At 48.9% G+C, this 24,333-nt stretch overlaps 1 protein-coding gene across 3 annotated transcripts in view; it reads right to left on the reverse strand.

Moving 5' to 3' along the window:
• LOC116353024 (ETS domain-containing transcription factor ERF-like) overlaps positions 1-24,333 on the reverse strand; it is a 66,744-nt gene that overhangs the window by 19,260 nt on the left and 23,151 nt on the right. The window contains exons 2-3 of one of the 3 annotated variants that reach the window (XM_031787161.1): positions 6,081-6,240; positions 4,010-4,244 (exon numbers count right to left, since the gene is read on the reverse strand). In XM_031787161.1, coding sequence (XP_031643021.1) covers positions 4,010-4,244; positions 6,081-6,099 — 254 coding nt within the window. In that variant the 5' untranslated portion in view covers positions 6,100-6,240. The remainder of the gene's footprint in view (positions 1-4,009; positions 4,245-6,080; positions 6,241-24,333) is intronic. The other 2 variants (XM_031787162.1, XM_031787160.1) reach the window with 2 other exon arrangements.

The following is a 24,333-nucleotide window of genomic DNA, read 5'->3' on the forward strand; positions in this document are numbered from 1 at the left end:
GGGTTACGCGGTAGGTTTAGGGTTACGCGGTAGGTTTAGGGTTACGCGGTAGGTTTAGGGTTACGCGGTAGGTTTAGGGTTACGCGGTAGGTTTAGGGTTACGCGGTAGGTTTACAATTAGGATAGGTCTAGGCGGTAGGGTTACAATTAGGATAGGTCTAGGCGGTAGGTTTAGGGTTAGGCGGTAGGGTTAGGGTTAGGTCTAGGCGGTAGGTTTAGGGTTAGGCGGTAGGTTTAGGGTTAGGCGGTAGGGTTACAATTAGGATAGGTCTAGGCGGTAGGTTTAGGGTTAGGCGGTAGGTTTAGGGTTAGGTCTAGGCGGTAGGTTTAGGGTTAGGCGGTAGGGTTAGGGTTAGGTCTAGGCGGTAGGTTTAGGGTTAGGCGGTAGGGTTAGAGAAAATATGATTTTGAAAGGAAATCAGTTTTAGGTCTCCACAAAGACAGAAATATAAGTATGTGTGTTCAGGTCAGAGATATGAGGGAGAGACGCTACAGAGGAAAATATTTTATTTATTCATTTATTTTACCTTTATTTAACCAGGTAGGCAAGTTGAGAACAAGTTCTCATTTACAATTGCGACCTGGCCAAGATAAAGCAAAGCAGTTCGACAGATACAACGACACAGAGTTACACATGGAGTAAAACAAACATACAGTCAATAATACAGTATAAACAAGTCTATATACAATGTGAGCAAATGAGGTGAGAAGGGAGGTAAAGGCAAAAAAGGCCATGGTGGCAAAGTAAATACAATATAGCAAGTAAAACACTGGAATGGTAGTTTTGCAATGGAAGAATGTGCAAAGTAGAAATAAAAATAATGCGGTGCAAAGGAGCAAAATAAATAAATTAATTAAAATTAAATACAGTTGGGAAAGAGGTAGTTGTTTGGGCTAAAGATGGAGAAAGATACAAGGGGAGCAGAGTGAAAGAAGAGGAAGGCTGCGGTGAATTAACATTTTTTAGAAAATCTGTTTTTAAATAAAGACAAACCCTGGAATGAGTAGATGTGTCCAAACCTTTGACTGAATAAATAAATAAATGACTTCCTGTTGGGCTAAGCTCCATATCTGTTCCAATACTGTGACTCTACAGGCCTGGACACTACTAGACTATAAGGAGGATGAAACCAGAGGAAATGTGGAGAAGGGGTGAGGAGAGGATGAGAGGAAGAGAAGAATGGGATAGTGTGAGGAGAGAATAAGGAAGAAGAGGAGGGCAGAGGCAATGAGAAGGAAGGAGGTGGACCTCACATCGTTAAGATGTATTAAGACCCAAAAGGAAAACACCCCCCCTCCCTCCAAACTGTGATTTGCAATTAGTGTGTTAAACCAGCCTGTCCTCATCAGACCCCATCTGCAACAGTCACCATGTTAATCACACCACAGTAGAGACCTTACGTAAGCCCCCATCCTAAACAGGGCGACCCCATCACTCTTCTGCTCTCACTGCTTCCAGATTATGTGGTTTATCAGTGCTTAGTCTAATCTCTGTTTTGTGAAGTCAGAAATACAAGAGACTACAAGCCAGCCCATTCTAACAGTCAGGGGTGACTGGTTAGGTTAGAGACTTGGCTGTTGAACTGTGTAGTTCTCTCAGGTTTTGGCTCCTATTCTGTCCTGAGTGAAGCAATTGCATTGCAATGTGTCACCTGTGTATTATTCTAGACTGTACAGATTAGTCCAAAGTGTATGTCAAAGTCTGTTGCGTTGTTGTCAGTGAGTAAATGGTGTGTTACGGTGTGTGTGTGTGTGTGTAGCTGAGAGGTAGATCAGGCCCAGCATGGGGGATGATACTGTACAGCCTGAGGCCTGGATGGATGGATTACGGGCTCGTTACACTACAGGGTCACAGACCTAAGAGTAAGGCTGGGGTCATCACCAAAATAGCTTGAATTGGTGTTTCAGTATATGGGGGTCATTGCCGTAACGGTGAGGCCCTAATGGGTGTTAGGGTCAGTGCCATAACAGACCTGAGTTGGTGTCCATAAATGATGGGCTTCAGAGTCACCTGTGATAGGCTGCATGTGGTCAGACTAGTTATACAGTAGGGAGGGACAATTGACCTTTTTGACTGGAACAGTTCTCACATCATTTGTTTTAAATCGCTCGAGTACTATTTTTAGAAACGAATATGTGCGCATTTATCTTCTGGATATGCCTATAGTGAGCAACAATGCCTCATTTATCATAACCATTATAGATAACGAATCTTAATTGCTAAATTGCCTCATATATTCAGTCAATAAAAAAACAAGCCATTTAAGATGAATGTATTGAAACTGTTATATCAACAGGTTATATTATATTGTGGAACACGATCTTCAAAAAGGTAGTAACCTCAGCAATGTGGTGCTTGCTTGAAGAAGCCTATGGTTGTGCATTGGCATTGCATGGTTTTGTTCATTTAGCAGACAAGACACCTATTTTAGATTCAAAAACGCATGTAATACAACGTAACAGAATAGTGCCAAGCGATTCACATCTCCCGCCTGGAACATTTATTCACACTGATCATTTGAAACTGGTCTACATTTTTCAAGGTTACAAACCAAAAATCTGTCCTCTTTTTGATATACAGACGTTGGATTTAGTGTATTATGCCTGTTCCTTGGCATTTTCTAAATTGATTAACAATATATTGAACACTGCATGGGGATGAGTTCTGTGCAGGACATCCGTTTGGTGAGGAGTCGTGGTTATACAGTGTATGGGTGATTAACATGTGACAGGCTACATGTAGTCAGAGTAGCGGTTATACAGTGTATGGGTGATTGACATGTGACAGGCTACATGTAGTCAGAGTAGTGGTTATACAGTGTATGGGTGATTGACATGTGACAGGCTACATGTAGTCAGAGTAGTGGTTATACAGTGTATGGGTGATTGACATGTGATAGACTACATGTAGTCAGAGTAGCGGTTATACAGTGTATGGGTGATTGACATGTGACAGGCTACATGTAGTCAGAGTAGCGGTTATACAGTGTATGGGTGATTAACATGTGATAGGCTACATGTAGTCAGAGTAGTGGTTATACAGTGTATGGGTGATTGACATGTGATAGGCTATATGTGGTCAGAGTAGCGGTTATACAGTGTATGGGGAATCCATACGGGGTCATGGAGGTCAATGCCATAACAGTATAAGGGGCTTGTGTTTGGGGTGTTGGAGTGAACAGTCTTTTTTGTTTAGTCACTGCCATTACATGGGCAATATTATCACCGCCATGGCAGGAATATGGGGTTTGAGTTGGTGTCACAATAGAGTCCATGTCCTTTCTGGTCACTGCCAAAACAGTGTATTGGGAGATAGGGTCAGTGCCAATACGATAGGCCTACAGTATACAGTGTATTAGGAGATAGGGTCAGTGCCAATATGATAGGCCTACAGTATACAGTGTATTAGGAGATAGGGTCAGTGCCAATATGATAGGCCTACAGTATACAGTGTATTAGGAGATAGGGTCAGTGCCAATACGATAGGCCTACAGTATACAGTGTATTAGGAGATAGGGTCAGTGCAAATACGATAGGCCTACAGTATACAGTGTATTAGGAGATAGGGTCAGTGCCAATACGATAGGCCTACAGTATACAGTGTATTAGGAGATAGGGTCAGTGCCAATACGATAGGCCTACAGTATACAGTGTATTAGGAGATAGGGTCAGTGCCAATACGATAGGCCTACAGTATACAGTGTATTAGGAGATAGGGTCAGTGCCAATACGATAGGCCTACAGAATACAGTGCTTTAGGGGCTAGCTGGTGCCATAGTCATAACAGCCAGCTTAGGCAGGTGTGAGAGACATGGTCATGTCAAGCAGACTGAGTTGATGAAATGTTGACCGTGCACAACGTAACAATAAACCTATATCTGGGGCCGAGGCCCGAGCTTGGAGAGGAATTGGGGCCTGGATCACTGCCATAAGACAGCCATGTGCATTAGGATCTGTGTGTAAACAGCACATTGGGCTGGACACGCTTGGTATCCTTGAGTTTCCTTACCGGAGTGCCCTGCTCAGCTTGTCGTAGTTCATCTGGGGTTTGCACTTGCGGGCCCCCCATAACCGGGCCACTTCGTCAGGGTCCTTGATGACAAACTCTCCATAGTCCCCCTGCCAGGCGATGACATCATGGTACTCCTCCTTCCTCAGCAGCTCCAGGATGAAGTGCCACAGCTGGATCTGTCGCGAGCCGGGGCTCGACTCGGGTTTGTAGGCCCAGTCTGGAAAGGCAAACCCTGGGGAGGAGAGGGGGGAGACCAGGGAGAAGGGAGTTAGCCTGGAGGTCCGTGGAGCACAGCCATACTGATGGACTGAGATGATTAGCCTTCATAGAGGACAGCATGTTCAGAAAGGCTCTGCTCTCAGTCTAAATGTTCACTTATTTCTAAACAGTAGGCAGCACATAAAAAACAACAACATTTGGGCCAATAGCGGAGTCACAGGAATGCTGTTTAGTTGATGGGCAGGACATGAATATTGATTCCAACTCAAGAGGAGAGAGGTTGCTGCTTGCCCTGTCAGGTGTTCTCAGGTGCCGAGTGGAACATGTGTTCTAGAAGGTGTGTTCTAGAAGAGGAAACAGGATTAGTGAGGCCTACTTGTGTTCGGTATTTTAGTTCTCGGTCTGTAGCTTAGGGATGTATTTGGGATCCATCTGTACACCAGTCTGGTTCTGTTTCTACTGTTATTAAGGCGTACACAGTGCTGCACATCATCGAATGTGGCTGCTTGTCACTCACACCTGCCTGACCTGGCCTCTTCTCTGCCCTCCTCTTCTTTCCTCTCCTCCACTTTGTGTTGTATCTGACTCATGGTAGACTGGGTGTAGAAACCACAACAGTCCTGTCACCGTCACTGCTAGGGCGTCCACCCAACCACAACAGTCCTGTCACCGTCACTGCTAGGGCGTCCACCCAACCACAACAGTCCTGTCACCGTCACTGCTAGGGCGTCCACCCAACCACAACAGTCCTGTCACCGTCACTGCTAGGGCGTCCACCCAACCACAACAGTCCTGTCACCGTCACTGCTAGGGCGTCCACCCAACCACAACAGTCCTGTCACCGTCACTGCTAGGGCGTCCACCCAACCACAACAGTCCTGTCACCGTCACTGCTAGGGCGTCCACCCAACCACAACAGTCCTGTCACCGTCACTGCTAGGGCGTCCACCCAACCACAACAGTCCTGTCACCGTCACTGCTAGGGCGTCCACCCAACCACAACAGTCCTGTCACCGTCACTGCTAGGGCGTCCACCCAACCACAACAGTCCTGTCACCGTCACTGCTAGGGCGTCCACCCAACCACAACAGTCCTGTCACCGTCACTGCTAGGGCGTCCACCCAACCACAACAGTCCTGTCACCGTCACTGCTAGGGCGTCCACCCAACCACAACAGTCCTGTCACCGTCACTGCTAGGGCGTCCACCCAACCACAACAGTCCTGTCACCGTCACTGCTAGGGCGTCCACCCAACCACAACAGTCCTGTCACCGTCACTGCTAGGGCGTCCACCCAACCACAACAGTCCTGTCACCGTCACTGTTAGGGCGTCTACCCAACCACAACAGTCCTGCGCCGGAAACACTCACTGATCTCCCTGCCGTGATACTACTCAAATAGTGAGCACACACACAACACTGGTGCTCTTTCTATGTCTGTGGAATACTATTCATAATGAAAACCTGTCCATCTCTTTTCCCTGATTCTGTCACTCTTTCCTACTGGCAGAGGAAACAACACGACCTCGTCCTCCCTCCCCCAAATGTACAACGGAAACTCAAAGTGTGAAATGCGGAAACAGACTGTGGGTGTGGGCACATGTTCATGAGTGTTTGTTTGTTTGTCTGCTCCACTGACCTTGATGTAAATGTGTATTCAAGATTGAGAATAAGCCAGTATGTGAGTGAATGAGTGTATATACAGGAGGCTTGAATGACGAGTTGAATGCACTTGAGAGGCTATTTCCTCACACGTGGTCAGGAAGATGTGACAAATCTGAGCCAGACTGGGTGTTAGCATCACCAGAGTGTTTCATAGTTTAAGTCAGAGAGAAACACGGATCACCTACTGTTCAGTATGACGAACATCCTCTCCACATAACTATTACTCTGCCTGAGAAGAACAGGAGTCCATAGTTCCGTGATAAATATCAGGCCAAGTCAATGCCGACCAATCCCATTCGTCGGGGTTTGAGGCCTCCAACTTTCTCCTGATTCACGTGGCAGGATCTATACAACACATAACATGGCGTTACGGAATTAGCTTAACTTCAGACCGCATTTGTATGAGGTCTAGCTACATCATGGGCGTGTATGACATCACGACAGCAGAAAAGTCACTACTAGTACAGATCAAATCAAATCAATTTAATTAGCCCTTCTTACATCAGCTGATATCTCAAAGTGCTGTACAGAAACCCAGCCTAAAACCCCAAACAGCAAGCAATGCAGGTGTAGAAGCATGGTGGCTAGGAAAAACTCCCTAGAAAGGCCAAAACCCAGGAAGAAACCTAGAGAGGAACCAGGCTATGTGGGGTGGCCAGTCCTCTTCTGGCTGTGCCGGGTGGAGATTATAACAGAACATGGCCAAGATGTTCAAATGTTCATAAATGACCAGCAGGCTCAGATAATAATAATCACAGTGGTTGTAGAGGGTGCAACAGGTCAGCACCTCAGGAGTAAATGTCAGTTGGCTTTTCATAGCCGATCATTGAGAGATGAGCCCTGAAAATCATAAAAATAACCAAATGTAGCTAGATGTTGGAGAGCCTTTGTAGACGATGGACTGATTGACAGATAGATAAAAATGTGCACCATGCTATGCAGCACCACCATTTAGACCCTGTTACCTAACGCCCTTCACTACGTCAATACACCAACATGGAGCCACACTCAAAAGATATGTGCCAGATCTGCTTTATGTAGTTCTATGTGGGCTTAAATAGGTCTGCCTTGGTGAACCAGATTGACTAACTGAATAAGGGCAGTTTGGAGAGTTCTCAATTATTGACAGATGTCTTGTTTTTATATATTTTGTTGCCAAAACTCAGCTTTGATAGGATGACAGTGACACAGGCAATAGACTACACACACATCGCGTGTCAGGTCAACAGGTGAAATGGATCCCTGGCAAGTAGATAGAGACAAACTCTGCCTGTCAACCGCTGAACAAAGACTACAAAACCAATCATCATCACAAGTACAGATATGGAGAGAGCGTACCGTGTGTGTAAATAACAGGGTAAACCCCCCCCCCCCCCCTGAACAGCCAGCTAAACAGGGGATGAAAGCACCAGTGTGAGTTGTAATATCAGTGTAAAGTGATCTTGGTAGGAAACAATGTCTCAGCAACCAGAGCCCAGTAGTGTGTTGTGATATGGGACAGACATGTCTTCTCTACAGGGATTCTGAGGAAAATAGAGCCACAACAGGTGTCTTTTCATCACACACCAAGGCTGTGTCCTATATGTTACACCCAGAGGCCAAACCTGTCCTGAGTCACCGTGGATCAGTTATCACAAGAGGCTGCTCATACTAACACAAGAAACAGAGAACACGACACACACACACACACACACACACACACGTCATGACATGTCCACAGGTCTGTTTGATGAGGTTTTAAGCGACCCTACAGTGGGCTTTGTGTGAGAAAGACGTGTACGTGTGTGTGTGTGTGTGTGTCTCTGTGTCAGAATGCATCAATGCCATGCAGGAGAAAAGCAGTGTGGGACCTCACCCCCCAGACTTAACCTCTCTGACCTCTACTCCTCCTGCCCATCCTCCTCTCCTCTATCCATCTCTGGTGCTCTCTTTCCCTCATGGGGGAGACACCAGATAGCCATTACAGCACAGAGAGGAGCCAGACACACACACCATCAATACTGCAGCACCTAGGCTGTGTGTGTGTGTGGAGGGGGGGGGGGCTAATCTCTGCCCTGGGACACTAGAGCTCGGGGTGTGGAGGGGTGTTAGTAAGTGAGAATATATAAAGAGGAGGGGGGAGGTTGGAGGGTGTGGTACGTAGCTACAACTTTTAGTTGGGGGATGGAGGGAGTCCCAGCGGGGGCTGAAAGAGAAGGAGGGAAGAGGAGACAGGGTGAGTCCTAGGACAAGGAGAGAGAAAGGGGGAGGAGGGAGAGTGGGAAACAAGAGTGGGAAGAGAGAGAGAGACAATGGTTGAAGAGGGGTTTGGGGAAAGAGGGGGTATAATAAAGAGAGGGATGAGATCATAGCTCGTCTGGTAGTCTGTTGTCACCCAGGTCACATTGCTTACCCCCCCCCCCCTTGTTCTCCCTCTCTATCTCTGCGGATGCCCGTCTTCCTCTGTGTGATCTCTTTGGCAGGCCTTTTCTAGACTTCTAACGCTGGAGCTATTTCAACTATGTAGAGGGACCAACTACAATGACCTCTAAACAGCCCAGCGAGAGAGAGAGATGGGGGGGGGGGGTGAATGATAGCGAGAAGGAGAGTAACGTGCCATATCCAATCGCTGACAACCAAGTACACAGAACCATCCTACCCTCATCCCAAGTGGCGCAGCGGTCAGAGAGACAGAGACAGAGAGACATAGAGAGAAGGAGAGTCACTGTTCACAACCACAAACAGACCCCACAGAGCCACAGGACAGAAACACAATTAGACCCAACCAAATCATGAGAAAACAAAAAGATAAATACTTGACACATTGGAAAGAATTAACAGAGCAAACTAGAATGCTATTTGGCCCTGAACAGAGAGTACACAGTGGCAGAATACCTGACCACTGTGACTGACCCAAACTTAAGGAAAACTTTGACTATGTACAGACTCAGTGAGCATAGCCTTGCTATTGAGAAAGGCCTCCGTAAGCAGACATGGATCTCAAGAGAAGACAGGCTATGTGCTCACTGCCCACAAAATGAGTTGGAAACTGAGTTGCACTTCCTAACCTCCTGCCCAATGTATGACCATATTATAAACACATATGTCCCTCAGATTACACAGATCCACAAAGAATTAGAAAACAAACCCGATTTTGATAAACTCCCAAATCTACTGGGTGAAATACCACAGTGTGCCGTCACAGTAGCAAGATTTGTGACCTGTTGCCACAAGAAAAGGTCAACCAGTGAAGAACAAACACCATTGTAAATACAACTCATATTTATGTTTATTTATTTTCCCTTTTGTACTTGAACCATTTGTACATCGCGACAACACTGTATATATATATACATCATATTACATTTGAATTGTCTTTATTCTTTTGAAACTTCTGTATGTTAAATGTTTAGACAGACAGACAGACAGAGCGAGAGAGCGAGAGAGATCGAGACAGGGCGAGAGAGATCGAGACAGGGTGAGCGAGAGAGCGAGAGAGGGCGAGCGAGAGAGCGAGAGAGGGCGAGCGAGAGATCGAGACAGGGCGAGCGAGAGATCGAGACAGGGCGAGCGAGAGATCGAGAGAGCGAGACAGACAGAGCGAGAGAGAGAGAGAGCGAGACAGACAGACAGAGCGAGAGAGAGAGAGAGCGAGACAGACAGACAGAGCGAGAGAGAGAGAGAGCGAGACAGACAGACAGAGCGAGAGAGAGAGAGAGCGAGACAGACAGACAGAGCGAGAGAGAGAGAGAGCGAGACAGACAGACAGAGCGAGAGAGAGAGAGAGCGAGACAGACAGACAGACAGAGCGAGAGAGAGAGAGAGCGAGACAGACAGACAGAGCGAGAGAGAGGGAGAGCGAGACAGACAGACAGAGCGAGAGAGAGAGAGAGCGAGACAGACAGACAGAGCGAGAGAGAGAGAGAGCGAGACAGACAGACAGAGCGAGAGAGAGAGAGAGCGAGACAGACAGACAGACAGAGCGAGAGAGAGAGAGAGCGAGACAGACAGACAGAGCGAGAGAGAGAGAGAGCGAGACAGACAGACAGAGCGAGAGAGAGAGAGAGCGAGACAGACAGACAGACAGAGCGAGAGAGAGAGAGAGCGAGACAGACAGACAGAGCGAGAGAGAGAGAGAGAGAGACAGACAGACAGACAGAGCGAGAGAGAGAGAGAGCGAGACAGACAGACGGAGCGAGAGAGAGAGAGCGAGACAGACAGACAGAGCGAGAGAGAGAGAGCGAGACAGACAGACAGAGCGAGAGAGAGAGAGCGAGACAGACAGACAGAGCGAGAGAGAGAGAGCGAGACAGACAGACAGAGCGAGAGAGAGAGAGCGAGACAGACAGACAGAGCGAGAGAGAGAGAGCGAGACAGACAGAGCGAGAGAGAGAGAGCGAGACAGACAGACAGAGCGAGAGAGAGAGAGCGAGACAGACAGACAGAGCGAGACAGACAGACAGAGCGAGAGAGAGAGAGCGAGACAGACAGACAGAGCGAGAGAGAGAGAGCGAGACAGACAGACAGAGCGAGAGAGCGAGACAGACAGAGCGAGAGAGAGAGCGAGACAGACAGAGCGAGAGAGAGAGCGAGACAGACAGACAGAGCGAGAGAGAGACAGACAGACAGAGCGAGAGAGAGACAGACAGACAGAGCGAGAGAGAGACAGACAGACAGAGCGAGAGAGAGACAGACAGACAGAGCGAGAGAGAGACAGACAGACAGAGCGAGAGAGAGACAGACAGACAGAGCGAGAGAGAGACAGACAGACAGAGCGAGAGAGAGACAGACAGACAGAGCGAGAGAGAGACAGACAGACAGACAGAGCGAGAGACAGACAGACAGACAGACAGACAGAGCGAGAGACAGACAGACAGACAGACAGAGCGAGAGCGAGACAGACAGAGCGAGACAGACAGACAGAGCGAGAGAGAGACAGACAGACAGAGCGAGAGAGAGACAGACAGACAGAGCGAGAGACAGACAGACAGACAGAGCGAGAGAGAGACAGCGAGACAGACAGACAGAGCGAGAGAGAGAGAGCGAGACAGACAGAGCGAGAGAGCGAGACAGACAGACAGAGCGAGAGAGAGACAGCGAGACAGACAGACAGAGCGAGAGAGAGAGAGCGAGACAGACAGAGCGAGAGAGCGAGACAGACAGAGCGAGAGAGCGAGACAGACAGACAGAGCGAGAGAGAGAGCGAGACAGACAGAGCGAGAGAGAGAGCGAGACAGACAGACAGAGCGAGAGAGAGACAGACAGACAGAGCGAGAGAGACAGACAGACAGAGCGAGAGAGAGACAGACAGACAGAGCGAGACAGACAGACAGAGCGAGACAGACAGACAGAGCGAGAGAGAGACAGACAGACAGACAGACAGAGCGAGAGACAGACAGACAGACAGAGCGAGAGAGAGACAGACAGACAGAGCGAGAGAGAGACAGACAGACAGACAGAGCGAGAGAGAGACAGACAGACAGACAGAGCGAGACAGACAGACAGAGCGAGAGCGAGACAGACAGACAGAGCGAGAGAGAGACAGACAGACAGAGCGAGAGACAGAAAGACAGACAGACAGACAGAGCGAGAGACAGACATACAGACAGAGCGAGAGAGAGACAGACAGACAGACAGAGCGAAAGAGAGACAGACAGACAGACAGAGCGAGAGACAGACAGACAGACAGACAGAGCGAGAGAGAGACAGACACAGCGAGAGAGAGACAGACAGACAGAGCGAGAGAGAGACAGACAGACAGACAGAGCGAGAGAGAGACAGACAGACAGAGCGAGAGAGAGACAGACAGACAGACAGAGGAGAGAGCAGAGAGCGAGAGAGAGACAGACAGACAGAGCGAGAGAGAGACAGACAGACAGAGCGAGAGAGAGACAGACAGACAGAGCGAGAGAGAGACAGACAGACAGAGCGAGAGAGAGACAGACAGACAGAGCGAGAGAGAGACGACAGACAGAGCGAGAGAGAGAGACAGACAGACAGAGCGAGAGAGAGACAGACAGACAGAGCGAGACAGACAGACAGAGCGAGACAGACAGACAGAGCGAGACAGACAGAGCGAGACAGACAGACAGAGCGAGACAGACAGACAGAGCGAGAGAGAGACAGACAGAGCGAGAGAGAGACAGACAGAGCGAGAGAGAGACAGACAGAGCGAGAGAGAGACAGACAGAGCGAGAGAGACACAGACAGAGCGAGAGAGACAGACAGAGCGAGAGAGACAGACAGAGCGAGAGAGACAGACAGAGCGAGAGAGACAGACAGAGCGAGAGAGACAGAGAGCGAGAGACAGACAGACAGAGCGAGAGAGAGCAAGAGAAAGACAGTCAGACAAACAGAGCGAGAAGGGGAGGCAGAGCGAGAGAGAGAGACAGACAGAGCGAGAGAGACAGACAGAGCGAGAGAGACAGACAGAGCGAGAGAGACAGACAGAGCGAGAGAGACAGACAGAGCGAGAGACAGAGCGAGAGAGACAGACAGAGCGAGAGAGACAGACAGAGTGAGAGACAGAGCGAGAGAGACAGACAGAGCGAGAGAGACAGACAGAGCGAGAGAGACAGAGAGCGAGAGACAGACAGACAGAGCGAGAGAGAGCAAGAGAAAGACAGTCAGACAAACAGAGCGAGAAGGGGAGGCAGAGCGAGAGAGACAGACAGAGCGAGAGAGACAGACAGAGCGAGAGAGACAGACAGAGCGAGAGAGACAGACAGAGCGAGAGAGACAGACAGAGCGAGAGAGACAGACAGAGCGAGAGAGACAGACAGAGCGAGAGAGACAGACAGAGCGAGAGAGACAGACAGAGCGAGAGAGACAGACAGAGCGAGAGACAGAAGAGCGAGAGACAGAGCGAGAGAGACAGACAGAGCGAGAGAGACAGACAGAGCGAGAGAGACAGACAGAGCGAGAGAGACAGATGGAGAGAGAGAGCGAGACAGACAGAGCGAGAGAGAGACAGATGGAGAGAGAGAGCGAGACAGACAGAGCGAGAGAGAGACAGACGGAGCGAGAGAGAGACAGACAGAGCGAGAGAGACAGACAGAGCGAGAGAGACAGACAGAGCGAGAGACAGAGCGAGAGACAGAGCGAGAGAGACAGACAGAGCGAGAGACAGACAGAGTGAGAGACAGAGCGAGAGAGACAGACAGAGCGAGAGAGACAGACAGAGCGAGAGAGACAGACAGAGCGAGAGAGACAGACAGAGCGAGAGAGACAGACAGAGCGAGAGAGACAGAGCGAGAGAGACAGACAGAGCGAGAGAGACAGACAGAGCGAGAGAGACAGACAGAGCGAGAGAGACAGACAGAGCGAGAGAGACAGACAGAGCGAGAGAGACAGACAGAGCGAGAGAGACAGACAGAGCGAGAGACAGACAGAGCGCGAGAGAGACAGACAGAGCGAGAGAGACAGACAGAGCGCGAGAGAGACAGACAGAGCAAGAGAGAGACAGAGCAAGAGAGAGACAGACAGAGCGAGAGAGAGACAGACAGAGCGAGAGAGAGACAGAGCGAGACAGACAGACAGAGCGAGAGAGACAGAGCGCGAGAGAGACAGACAGAGCGCGAGAGAGACAGACGGAGAGAGAGAGCGAGACAGACAGAGCGAGAGAGAGACAGACAGACAGAGCGCGAGAGAGACAGACAGAGCGAGAGAGAGACAGAGAGCGAGAGAGACAGACAGAGCGAGAGAGACAGAGAGCGAGAGAGACAGAGAGCGCGAGAGAGACAGACAGAGCAAGAGAGAGACAGACAGAGCAAGAGAGAGACAGACAGAGCAAGAGAGACAGAGCGAGAGAGACAGACGGAGAGAGAGATCGAGACAGACAGAGCGAGACAGACAGAGCGCGAGAGAGACAGACAGAGCGAGAGAGAGAGACAGAGCGAGAGAGAGAGACAGAGAGCGAGAGAGCGAGAGAGACACAGACAGAGCGAGAGAGACAGAGAGCGAGAGAGACAGAGAGCGAGAGAGACAGAGAGCGAGAGAGACAGAGAGCGAGAGAGACAGAGAGCGAGAGAGACAGAGAGCGAGCGAGACAGAGAGCGAGCGAGAGAGAGACATGGAGGTGGGGGAGTACTGGTGGCCTTGGAGGGACAAAAATAGACCCATACATACACTGGGGTTATTGTTCCACAGAGAGAGAACGAGAGAGCATGAGGGGGGAAGGAGAGAGAGAGATGTTGAAAAGTGCTGCGAGAGGGGGAGGAGGAGCGAGAAACAGGAGACAAAGACAAACACAACCATACGCTCAGTGGCCAGTTTATTAGTTACACCCATCTAGTACTGGGACGGACCCCCCCAGTAGCCATAAAAGGATGCACCTGGTCAGCAACAATGTTCAGATACACTGTGGCGTTCAAACATTGATAAATTGGTATGAAAAAGGGACCTAACGTGTGCTAGTAAAACTGTCCCGGACACCATTAAACCAGCAGCAGCCTGTACTGTTGACACCAGGCAGGATGGGGCCATGGACTCATGCTGCTTACCCCCAAATCCTAACTCTGCCATCAACAATTTGCAACAGGAACCGGGATTCGTCGGACCAGGCAAAGTTTTTCCACTCCTCAATTGTCCAGTGTTGTGATGGCGAGCCTACTGGAGCCACTTCTTCTTGTTTTTAGCTGATAGGAGTGGAACCCGGTGTGGTTGTCTGCTGCAATAGCCCATCTGTGACAAGGACCGATGAGTTGTGCGTTCTGAGATGCTGTTCTGCACACCACTGTTGTACTGTGCTGTTATTTGCACCGTTTGTGGCCAGTTTGTTAGCTAGCCCGATTCTTGCCATTCTCCTCCGACCTCTCATCAACACAGGACTACCACTGACTGGATGTTGTTTGCTTGTCGCACCATTCTCCGTAAACCCTAGACACCGTTGTGCGTGAAAAGCCCAGGAGGCCCGCCAATTCTGAGATACTGGAACCAGCGCACCTGGCAACGACCATCACACCACACTCAGTCTCTTAGGTCACTGGTTTTGCCCATTCTAACGCTCAACAGTAACTAAAACCACCAATGCCCGCCTGCCTGCGTTATATAGCGGACCACGTGGTTCACTGTCTGTAGGAGCGAACCATTTTTTGTAAACGGGGTGGTGTACCTAATAAACGGACCACTGTATAGTCCCATTTTACACCCTCACGCACACCGTTACCAGAGCCCGGAGTTGGACCCCGTTACCAGAGCCCGGAGTTGGACCCCGTTACCAGAGCCCGGAGTTGGACCCCGTTACCAGAGCCCGGAGTTGGACCCCGTTACCAGAGCCCGGAGTTGGACCCCGTTACCAGAGCCCGGAGTTGGACCCCGTTACTAGAGCCCGGAGTTGGACCCCGTTACTAGAGCCCGGAGTTGGACCCCGTTACTAGAGCCTGGACTTCTTCCTGCTAAAGTCAGGATCATGTTTAATGCCAATTTGCCTACATAAGGAACTAAATGATCATGAGAGAATTGCGGCATTAGTTGATGTGATGGTTTCTTGGAGACCAGGCTGCAGGGGAACGGACTCTGACGACCCCAGTGGCACCTAATCATATGGGGCAGAATATTTAACTGGAGTTACTCTCTCAACACACACACACACACACCCATTGTCCCAGTGGGGTTTGGGGCAGCAGAATAATATTGTGTCAGTAAAGCTGGTGGTGGATCTCTGAGGTGCTGCCGGGTATATTTATTACCTTCACCAGAGTAACACTACGCTCCCAAGACATTCCCCTCACACACACACTCAAGCACATACACACGCACACTCAAGCACATACACACACCAGGCTCCTTAGGGACAGACAGCAAGTGCCTCTCTCTTTCTCTCCCTCCCGCCATTTCACATATTGGTGTTAATGTACTCCTGTAGCTCTGGGCAGACATGGAGCTGTCAGTTGACCCCCCCCCCCCCTCTCTTCCCAACATGTTGTACTGGGCTGTGTGTTTTCTGCATGTGCATATTGTGTAACTATGTAAGTACAAGATACTGTGTTAGTGACTGTGTGACCCATTGGGCTCCTGAGTGGCGCAGCGGTCTAAGGCACTGTATCTCAGTACTAGAGGCATCACTACAGAGCCTGGTTCGTTTCCAGGATGTATCACAACCGGCCATGATTGGGAGTCCCATAAGGATGTGCACAATTGGCCCAGCGTCATCTGGGTTAGGATCTGGCTGGCTAGGCCGTCATTGTAAATAACAATTTGTTCTTAACGGACTTGCTTAGTTAAATAAAAAATAGAATAAAAGGGTAGGGGCTTGTGTGGTTTGAGGATGTGTAGAATAGGTGTGTCAGTAGCTAGGTTTCCATCCAATTTGCTAAAGATTTTCATGTGACTATTCTAAAATCTGCATAAAACAATCTGCTAATTTTCCCACCATAGATGTATTTCCATCAAACAGACATATTGAGGATAAAAGGCTGTGTGATGATGTACTGCATATAAAATAACTATTGTGGTTCAATTCCCATTTAACCAAATGAATAATACAAGTTAAATGGGTTTCCATCGCATTTTCAACTCGAGTGATGGTTTTGTCAACTGTGTTATAGAGCAAATGTGTCCACTCTGGTCTTGGCACGTACTCTAGCCAACAGCTGGCAGACACAGTGAGGGTGGGCTACCTACATTATGACATTATTATGGATAATAGTGATATTAGTTTAATTTGTAAAATGGCAGCCAAGCATCGATCATCATTCACCAGAATAAGCATCAAGCTCATCACCGTGCACTTTCACCACCCTGTGAAGTTCAGCAGAACTTATTTCATCTGTAGATGAATAACCTGCCTGCTTCCCAAGTTGTGGTGGGAGGACCACACAACATATCAAGTTGACTTCTATATGATGGTTATTATATCAATATTTGCTCATAAAGGTGTTTCCACATCATTTCACTGACACAAGAAGATCCCACCATGTCCAACCAAACAATTGTCTGTTGCATTTATAAAATTGTACCGGCAATTCCTGTTTCCATCAGCCCAGACGTGACTTATTCATGCATCAGGTAATTCATCCACATAAAATGGTTGGATGGAAACATGGTTTGTGTTGTGTGTGTGTGGTCAGCGAGACATCAGTGTCTGTACTAACCATGCTGTTGCCAAGGTGATGCTAGAACTATCCGTCCATCAGGAGTGTGCGTGTATACTGACTGGTAGCAAGTGGGTTAAGGATGTGTGTGTGTGAGGAGGTTTCCTGGAATGTGTCACCAGCAAGGGACAGGAAGAGAGCAACTGTTCTAAACCACAACAACAGATCTGTTTCCTGTGTGTGTGTGTGTGTGTGTGAGTGTGAGTGTGAGTGTGAGTGTGAGTGTGTGAGTGAGTGAGAATGCATGAATGCTCCCTCAAATAGACATCCAGTGAAAAGAGAACACTTTGTGAAGTTGGCCACCAGGTCAAATCCACCAGGCCTGTAGAACTGGGATGGTCAACATGTCATGTCTGAAAGCCTGTAGGACCTAGACCAGGAAGATGTGTTGAGACCAAGGAGATGGTCCTGTGTGACAGAGAGAAGCCACTGCAGGGGAACGACAAGGACGCTGGAAAAATGGAGTTCAACAAGTGTGCTGCTCTGACCAGCACTCACACTAATGACAGACAGACATACACAGTGACAGCAGTTAGAGGTACAGTCAGGAAAGCCAAACCAGCATGACAGTGACACACACAGAACAGACCTAATGACAAGAAGATACACAAAACTAGAAAAACAAGTTCACAATAACAGTTACTGGGCAGGATGTCTGTGTGTGTGTGTGTGTGTGTGCGTCATCGCTGACTAAGTGTGTGAGTGTGTAATTCAGCCTTCACAACGCAAACACATCTCTCCCTCCATTCCCTTCCTTTTCTCTCCCTCCCTCTCTCTCCTGGACACTGTGTCCTAGCAACCAGACACTTCAGGCCTAAAAATAAACCCCCAGAAACAAACAGAACAAAAAAATGTAACATACATGACAATTAATCCTTTCAAACACAAAGCAGTAAAGACTCAAACAGAACAGGTAAGAGAAAGGTGGAGGTGGAGGAGGGAGAGAGAGAGGGAGCCAGCAACAGGTAGTCGTGAGGCGACAGAGTTCTTTGTTGAATGAGAGAAGAATCTCACTCCTCTCACTTCCAAGACCCACACTCTGCCTCGCTGTGTGTGTGTGTGTGTGTGTGTGTGTGTGTGTGTGTGTGTGTGTGTGTAGCCCACTCTACCTGGCAGTGGAAGAACAGAACCGTTCCATAGTCCAACACCAGGCAGTAACTAGGGGTGGTGAAGACAAACAGGCCATGCAGGCCAGCCGGGCCAAGCTGCACTGAGACACAGTGAACTGTTCCACAAAGGCTGTTCCACCTCTCCTCTCAGAAGAACTAAGTGGAACTCTTTAAATAAAACTACACTCCTCTTCACATCGTCTTGGCTTGTTTTCTAACAGTTTTAGTAATATTATCATCACTTTTGCTAACAGAAAGTCCTCAACAGCAATAGCCTACAGACTTGCTGTAGCTGTGTCTCGCAAGCCACAACGTTAGATACTGTTACATTTGGTCTTATACCTGCACATGATTCCAAACCTCACATTCAATACATAATCAACAGAAACGCAGCATCACTCCTCCTATCCAGTGGCCTGCACGTTCCCATGACTCCTCCTATCCAGTGGCCTGCACGTTCCCATGACTCCTCCTATCCAGTGGCCGGCACGTTCCCATCACTCCTCCTATCCAGTGGCCTGCACGTTCCCATGACTCCTCCTATCCAGTGGCCGGCACGTTCCCATCACTCCTCCTATCCAGTGGCCTGCACGTTCCCATCACTCCTCCTATCCAGTGGCCTGCACGTTCCCATGACTCCTCCTATCCAGTGGCCTGCACGTTCCCATGACTCCTCCTATCCAGTGGCCGGCACGTTCCCATCACTCCTCCTATCCAGTGGCCTGCACGTTCCCATCACTCCTCCTATCCAGTGGCCTGCACGTTCCCATCACTCCTCCTATCCAGTGGCCTGCACGTTCCCATCACTCCTCCTATCCAGTGGCCTGCACGTTCCCATGACTCCTCCTATCCAGTGGCCGGCACGTTCCCATCACTCCTCCTATCCAGTGGCCTGCACGTTCCCATGACTCCTCCTATCCAGTGGCCGGCACGTTCCCATGACTCCTCCTATCCAGTGGCCTGCACGTTCCCATCACTCCTCCTATCCAGTGGCCTGCACGTTCCCATCACTCCTCCTATCCAGTGGCCTGCACGTTCCCATCACTCCTCCTATCCAGTGGCCTGCACGTTCCCATGACTCCTCCTATCCAGTGGCCTGCACGTTCCCATGACTCCTCCTATCCAGTGGCCGGCACGTTCCCATCACTCCTCCTATCCAGTGGCCTGCACGTTCCCATCACTCCTCCTATCCAGTGGCCTGCACGTTCCCATCACTCCTCCTATCCAGTGGCCTGCACGTTCCCATGACTCCTCCTATCCAGTGGCCTGCACGTTCCCATGACTCCTCCTATCCAGTGGCCTGCACGTTCCCATGACTCCTCCTATCCAGTGGCCTGCACATTCCCATGACTCCTCCTATCCAGTGGCCTGCACGTTCCCACTGACTCCTCCTATCCAGTGGCCGGCACGTTCCCATGACTCCTCCTATCCAGTGGCCGGCACGTTCCCACTCACTCCTCCTATCCAGTGGCTGGCACGTTCCCATCACTCCTCCTATCCAGTGGCCGGTACATTCCGGGGCAGATTAACATTGTGGGAGCGTCCCCACCTCAACTGCCCCACGGTGCTCCCCACCTCAACATCAGTTGATTGTTTAAGTAGATGAGATACTCTGTCATTAACAGCCTCAGTATGGTGTTTGATCAATGTGTCTCACCATGTAGGTTATGCAGCCAGTGTGTTGAGTGGTGCTGCCTGTCTGTCTGGTCTGTCCTGTACTGTACTGTACTGGGGAATCCACTGCATGCGCCTCTCACTCACCTGTTTACACTATACAGGACAGGACTTCTCTGTTCTCATTACACACAGGTTCTCACAGAGACAGACACACAAAACATCCCTGGTGCCAACGAGAGGCTGAGTGAATTATGTCGGGCCCTATAAAATCCAGACGTTAAAATGGAATTCAAAAATGTTTAAAAAGCGTTTTGACTGAATTGTATTGACTAGCATACAGAATGCCTCAGTGATTCGTATTGTCCTGCAACGTTCTGAAGAGGCAACAATAATTCCCCCTGTCTGTATGTGCGGTACGTCTACCACTGTGTAGCTGTTAGCGATGATGCTAATGAAAAGTCTTCTGTTAGATAGAAAGGCTTTCCAAATAACCTTCTCAGTGAAATGTTAACTACAAAGTAGCCTGTGCTTCCCTGGCAGAATGATATCAGGATGATTTGTGTCAATCCAGTTGCTATTTGTTTTGTTAATTCTTCCATCACGTGAGCTACATAAACACTTCTAAACAACAGCCTCTTGCTAACTACACACTGGAATTAAAACAGCAACTACACCCAGAAATGTACATTTCAACAACAACAAAAGTATTGTTGTTGACTTTAGAGAGTGAAAACCTGGAAAAAGTTGGGGGAAACAGTAACCTGGAAAAAAACAGGATTTGGGGAAAAACTAAACCAGTTCAGATCAAAAATATAACTGATTTTATAGAGTCCTAATTATGGAACTGCTGAGGTGGATGAAGACCTTTCTATAGTCCCAACTCCTCATCTTTATTCACCTACAACTAATCCTAATCCAGGCCTCTTCAACAACAGCAGGACAGGTTAGCATCACATGCTACTCAGACGCTGTTCCTCTCCGCCAACTTTGTTTGTGCCCCCGACGGCTTGACTGCGTCAGCTTGATGTGCGAGGACCCAAAAATACACCCTTACTTCACCGAGACCATCAACCTATGCCTTCCCTATGCCTTCCCTATGCCTTCCCTATGCCTTCCCCATTCCTTTCTGCTTCTCCATCAAGCCTTCTTTCCCTCACTCTTTTCCTGACATTCTTCTATTGGGGATAATTTTAGATGAAGGAAAAAGCTCTGTCCACATCTGCTACCAATTCCTGTAAGAGAGACGTAGTGGGCGAGAGAGGGAAGAGAGGGAGGAGAGGGAAGAGAGGGAGGAGAGGGAAGAGAGGGAAGAGAGGGAAGAGAGGGAAGAGAGGGAAGAGAGGGAAGAGAGGGAAGAGAGGGAGGAGAGGGAAGAGAGGGAGGAGAGGGAAGAGAGGGAAGAGAGGGAGGAGAGGGAAGAGAGGGAAGAGAGGGAGGAGAGGGAAGAGAGGGAGGAGAGGGAAGAGAGGGAAGAGAGGGAGGAGAGGGAAGAGAGGGAAGAGAGGGAAGAGAGGGAGGAGAGGGAAGAGAGGGAAGAGAGGGAAGAGAGGGAGGAGAGGGAAGAGAGGGAGGAGGTAAAGGGTTTACAAAGAGAGGGGGGGAGAAAGATATGGAATAGGTATATAGGAAAAGAAAAGACACTACACACACTATCATGGCATTGGCAGCAGCATGTCACAGTGGGCTGTGAGGGGGACATGGAGGACAGAGCACAGCTTGTGTGTGTGTGTGTGTATGTGTGTGATTATCCCATCTTAAACAGGGAAGGAGGACACGCGCAGTGTCACCGCCTGTCACCACTTTCCTCTACCCTCTGTTCTCGGCTATCCCTCGCTCTCCCCATTCTTTCTTTTCCCACATCTCTCTCTCTCTCTCTCTAAATGTGTCTGCTAAAGCTGATTAAGTAGCTTTGATCTTTCTTACCTCACAGACGCCTCACACTCGCCTCACTGCCGGCGGCATTTTGTGTGTGTGTGTGTGTGTATCTGTGTATACGCGTGTATGAGACGCATGACAATTCAAGCTTGACTGAATGTGATTCTGTGTGTGTGACACACAGAGACAGACAGACAGACGGATGAGGTGAAACTACGCGTCAACTCAGCTACAGTTGGAGAAGATTGTGGGGTTTTGAAGATTAAAAACACTGCTACATAAACATACAGGTCCCGGTGGTTGTAAACAGGGCTCTGCTCTAAAGCCCATTAATTGGTGGACTGATTGAATTAACGAGGCAGACTGTAGCTAGAACGTTGTCTTGGCTCGTGTCCCTCACATGTATGTGTGGTCTGTCTGAGAGTGGTACATAAGCATGTCTCTCTCTCCAGGCAGCCCAGATAATCACTGTTTATCCTTCAGTATGACTGGGCTACCATGGGGAGTACCTTGCGCCTGCTCTCCCCACACACAGAGACAGACACACAGAGACAGACAGACAGACGGATGAGGTGAAACTACGCGTCAACTCAGCTACAGTTGGAGAAGATTGTGGGGTTTTGAAGATTAAAAACACTGCTACATAAACATACAGGTCCCGGTGGTTGTAAACAGGGCTCTGCTCTAAAGCCCATTAATTGGTGGACTGATTGAATTAACGAGGCAGAGCGTCCAGTCGGGTTAGAAAGGTTGGCTTGTCCTGCTCTCCTCCTCTCCCTTGTTCCTTCTGTCTGTCTCACGGGAGAGATTAGTCCTCAGCTGGAGCAAATATATCTGGCGGTTATGCAAGAGGCATAGAGAGAGAGACAGAGAGGGCGAGTGATGTAACCACAAACACACAGAGGGAGAGATGGAGAGAAAGAGAGCCACAAAGAGAGAGAGACAGAAAATGACAGAGAGAAATGCACGTCTGGGTCGACAACACTGGATGACTACCTTGCTCTTCCAGGGCAGCACTTCCATAGAGACAACATCAACACCACCATGGCTCAGAAACCCTGTTACTACTCCTAACCTCCACCAACACTACAACATCCCTGTTACTAGTCCTAACCTCTACCAACACTACAACATCCCTGTTACTAGTCCTAACCTCTACCAACACTACAACATCCCTGTTACTACTCCTAACCTCCACCAACACTACAACATCCCTGTTACTACTCCTAACCTCCACCAACACTACAACATCCCTGTTACTACTCCTAACCTCCACCAACACTACAACATCCCTGTTACTACTCCTAACCTCCACCAACACTACAACATCCCTGTTACTACTCCTAACCTCCACCAACACTACAACATCCCTGTTACTAGTCCTAACCTCCACCAACACTACAACATCCCTGTTACTAGTCCTAACCTCCACCAACACTACAACATCCCTGTTACTAGTCCTAACCTCCACCAACACTACAACATCCCTGTTACTACTCCTAACCTCCACCAACACTACAACATCCCTGTTACTACTCCTAACCTCCACCAACACTACAACATCCCTGTTACTACTCCTAACCTCCACCAACACTACAACATCCCTGTTACTAGTCCTAACCTCTACCAACACTACAACATCCCTGTTACTAGTCCTAACCTCCAACAACACTACAACATCCCTGTTACTCATCCTAACCTCCAACAACATCCCTGTTACTAGTCCTAACCTCCACCAACACTACAACATCCCTGTTACTACTCCTGACCTCCAACAACATCCCTGTTACTAGTCCTAACCTCCACCAACACTACAACATCCCTGTTCCTCATCCTAACCTCCAACAACATCCCTGTTACTAGTCCTAACCTCCACCAACACTACAACATCCCTGTTACTACTCCTGACCTCCAACAACATCCCTGTTACTAGTCCTACCCTCCACCAACACTACAACATCCCTGTTACTAGTCCTAACCTCCACCAACACTACAACATCCCTGTTACTAGTCCTAACCTCTCCCAACACTACAACATCCCTGTTACTAGTCCTAACCTCTACCAACACTACAACATCCCTGTTACTAGTCCTAACCTCTACCAACACTACAACATCCCTGTTACTAGTCCTAACCTCCAACAACACTACAACATCCCTGTTACTAGTCCTAACCTCCAACAACACTACAACATCCCTGTTACTAGTCCTAACCTCCAACAACACTACAACATCCCTGTTACTAGTCCTAACCTCCAACAACTTCCCTGTTACTAGTCCTAACCTCCACCAACACTACAACATCCCTGTTACTACTCCTGACCTCCAACAACATCCCTGTTACTAGTCCTAACCTCTACCAACACTACAACATCCCGGTTACTAGTCCTAACCTCTACCAACACTACAACATCCCTGTTACTAGTCCTAACCTCCAACACTACAACATCCCTGTTATTAGTCCCAACCTCCAACAACACTACAACATCCCTATTACTAGTCCCAACCTCCAACAACACTACAACATCCCTATTACTAGTCCCAACCTACACCACCACTACAACATCCCTGTTACTAGTCCTAACCTCCACCAACACTACATCCCTGTTACTACTCCTAACCTCCACCAACACTACAACATCCCTGTTACTACTCCTAACCTCCACCAACACTACAACAATCCCTGTTACTACTCCTGACCTCCAACAACATCCCTGTTACTAGTCCTAACCTCCACCAACACTACAACATCCCTGTTACTAGTCC

The sequence above is a fragment of the Oncorhynchus kisutch genome, linkage group LG13 (genome assembly GCF_002021735.2).
Source record: "Oncorhynchus kisutch isolate 150728-3 linkage group LG13, Okis_V2, whole genome shotgun sequence".
NCBI classification, from domain to species: Eukaryota; Metazoa; Chordata; class Actinopteri; order Salmoniformes; family Salmonidae; genus Oncorhynchus; species Oncorhynchus kisutch.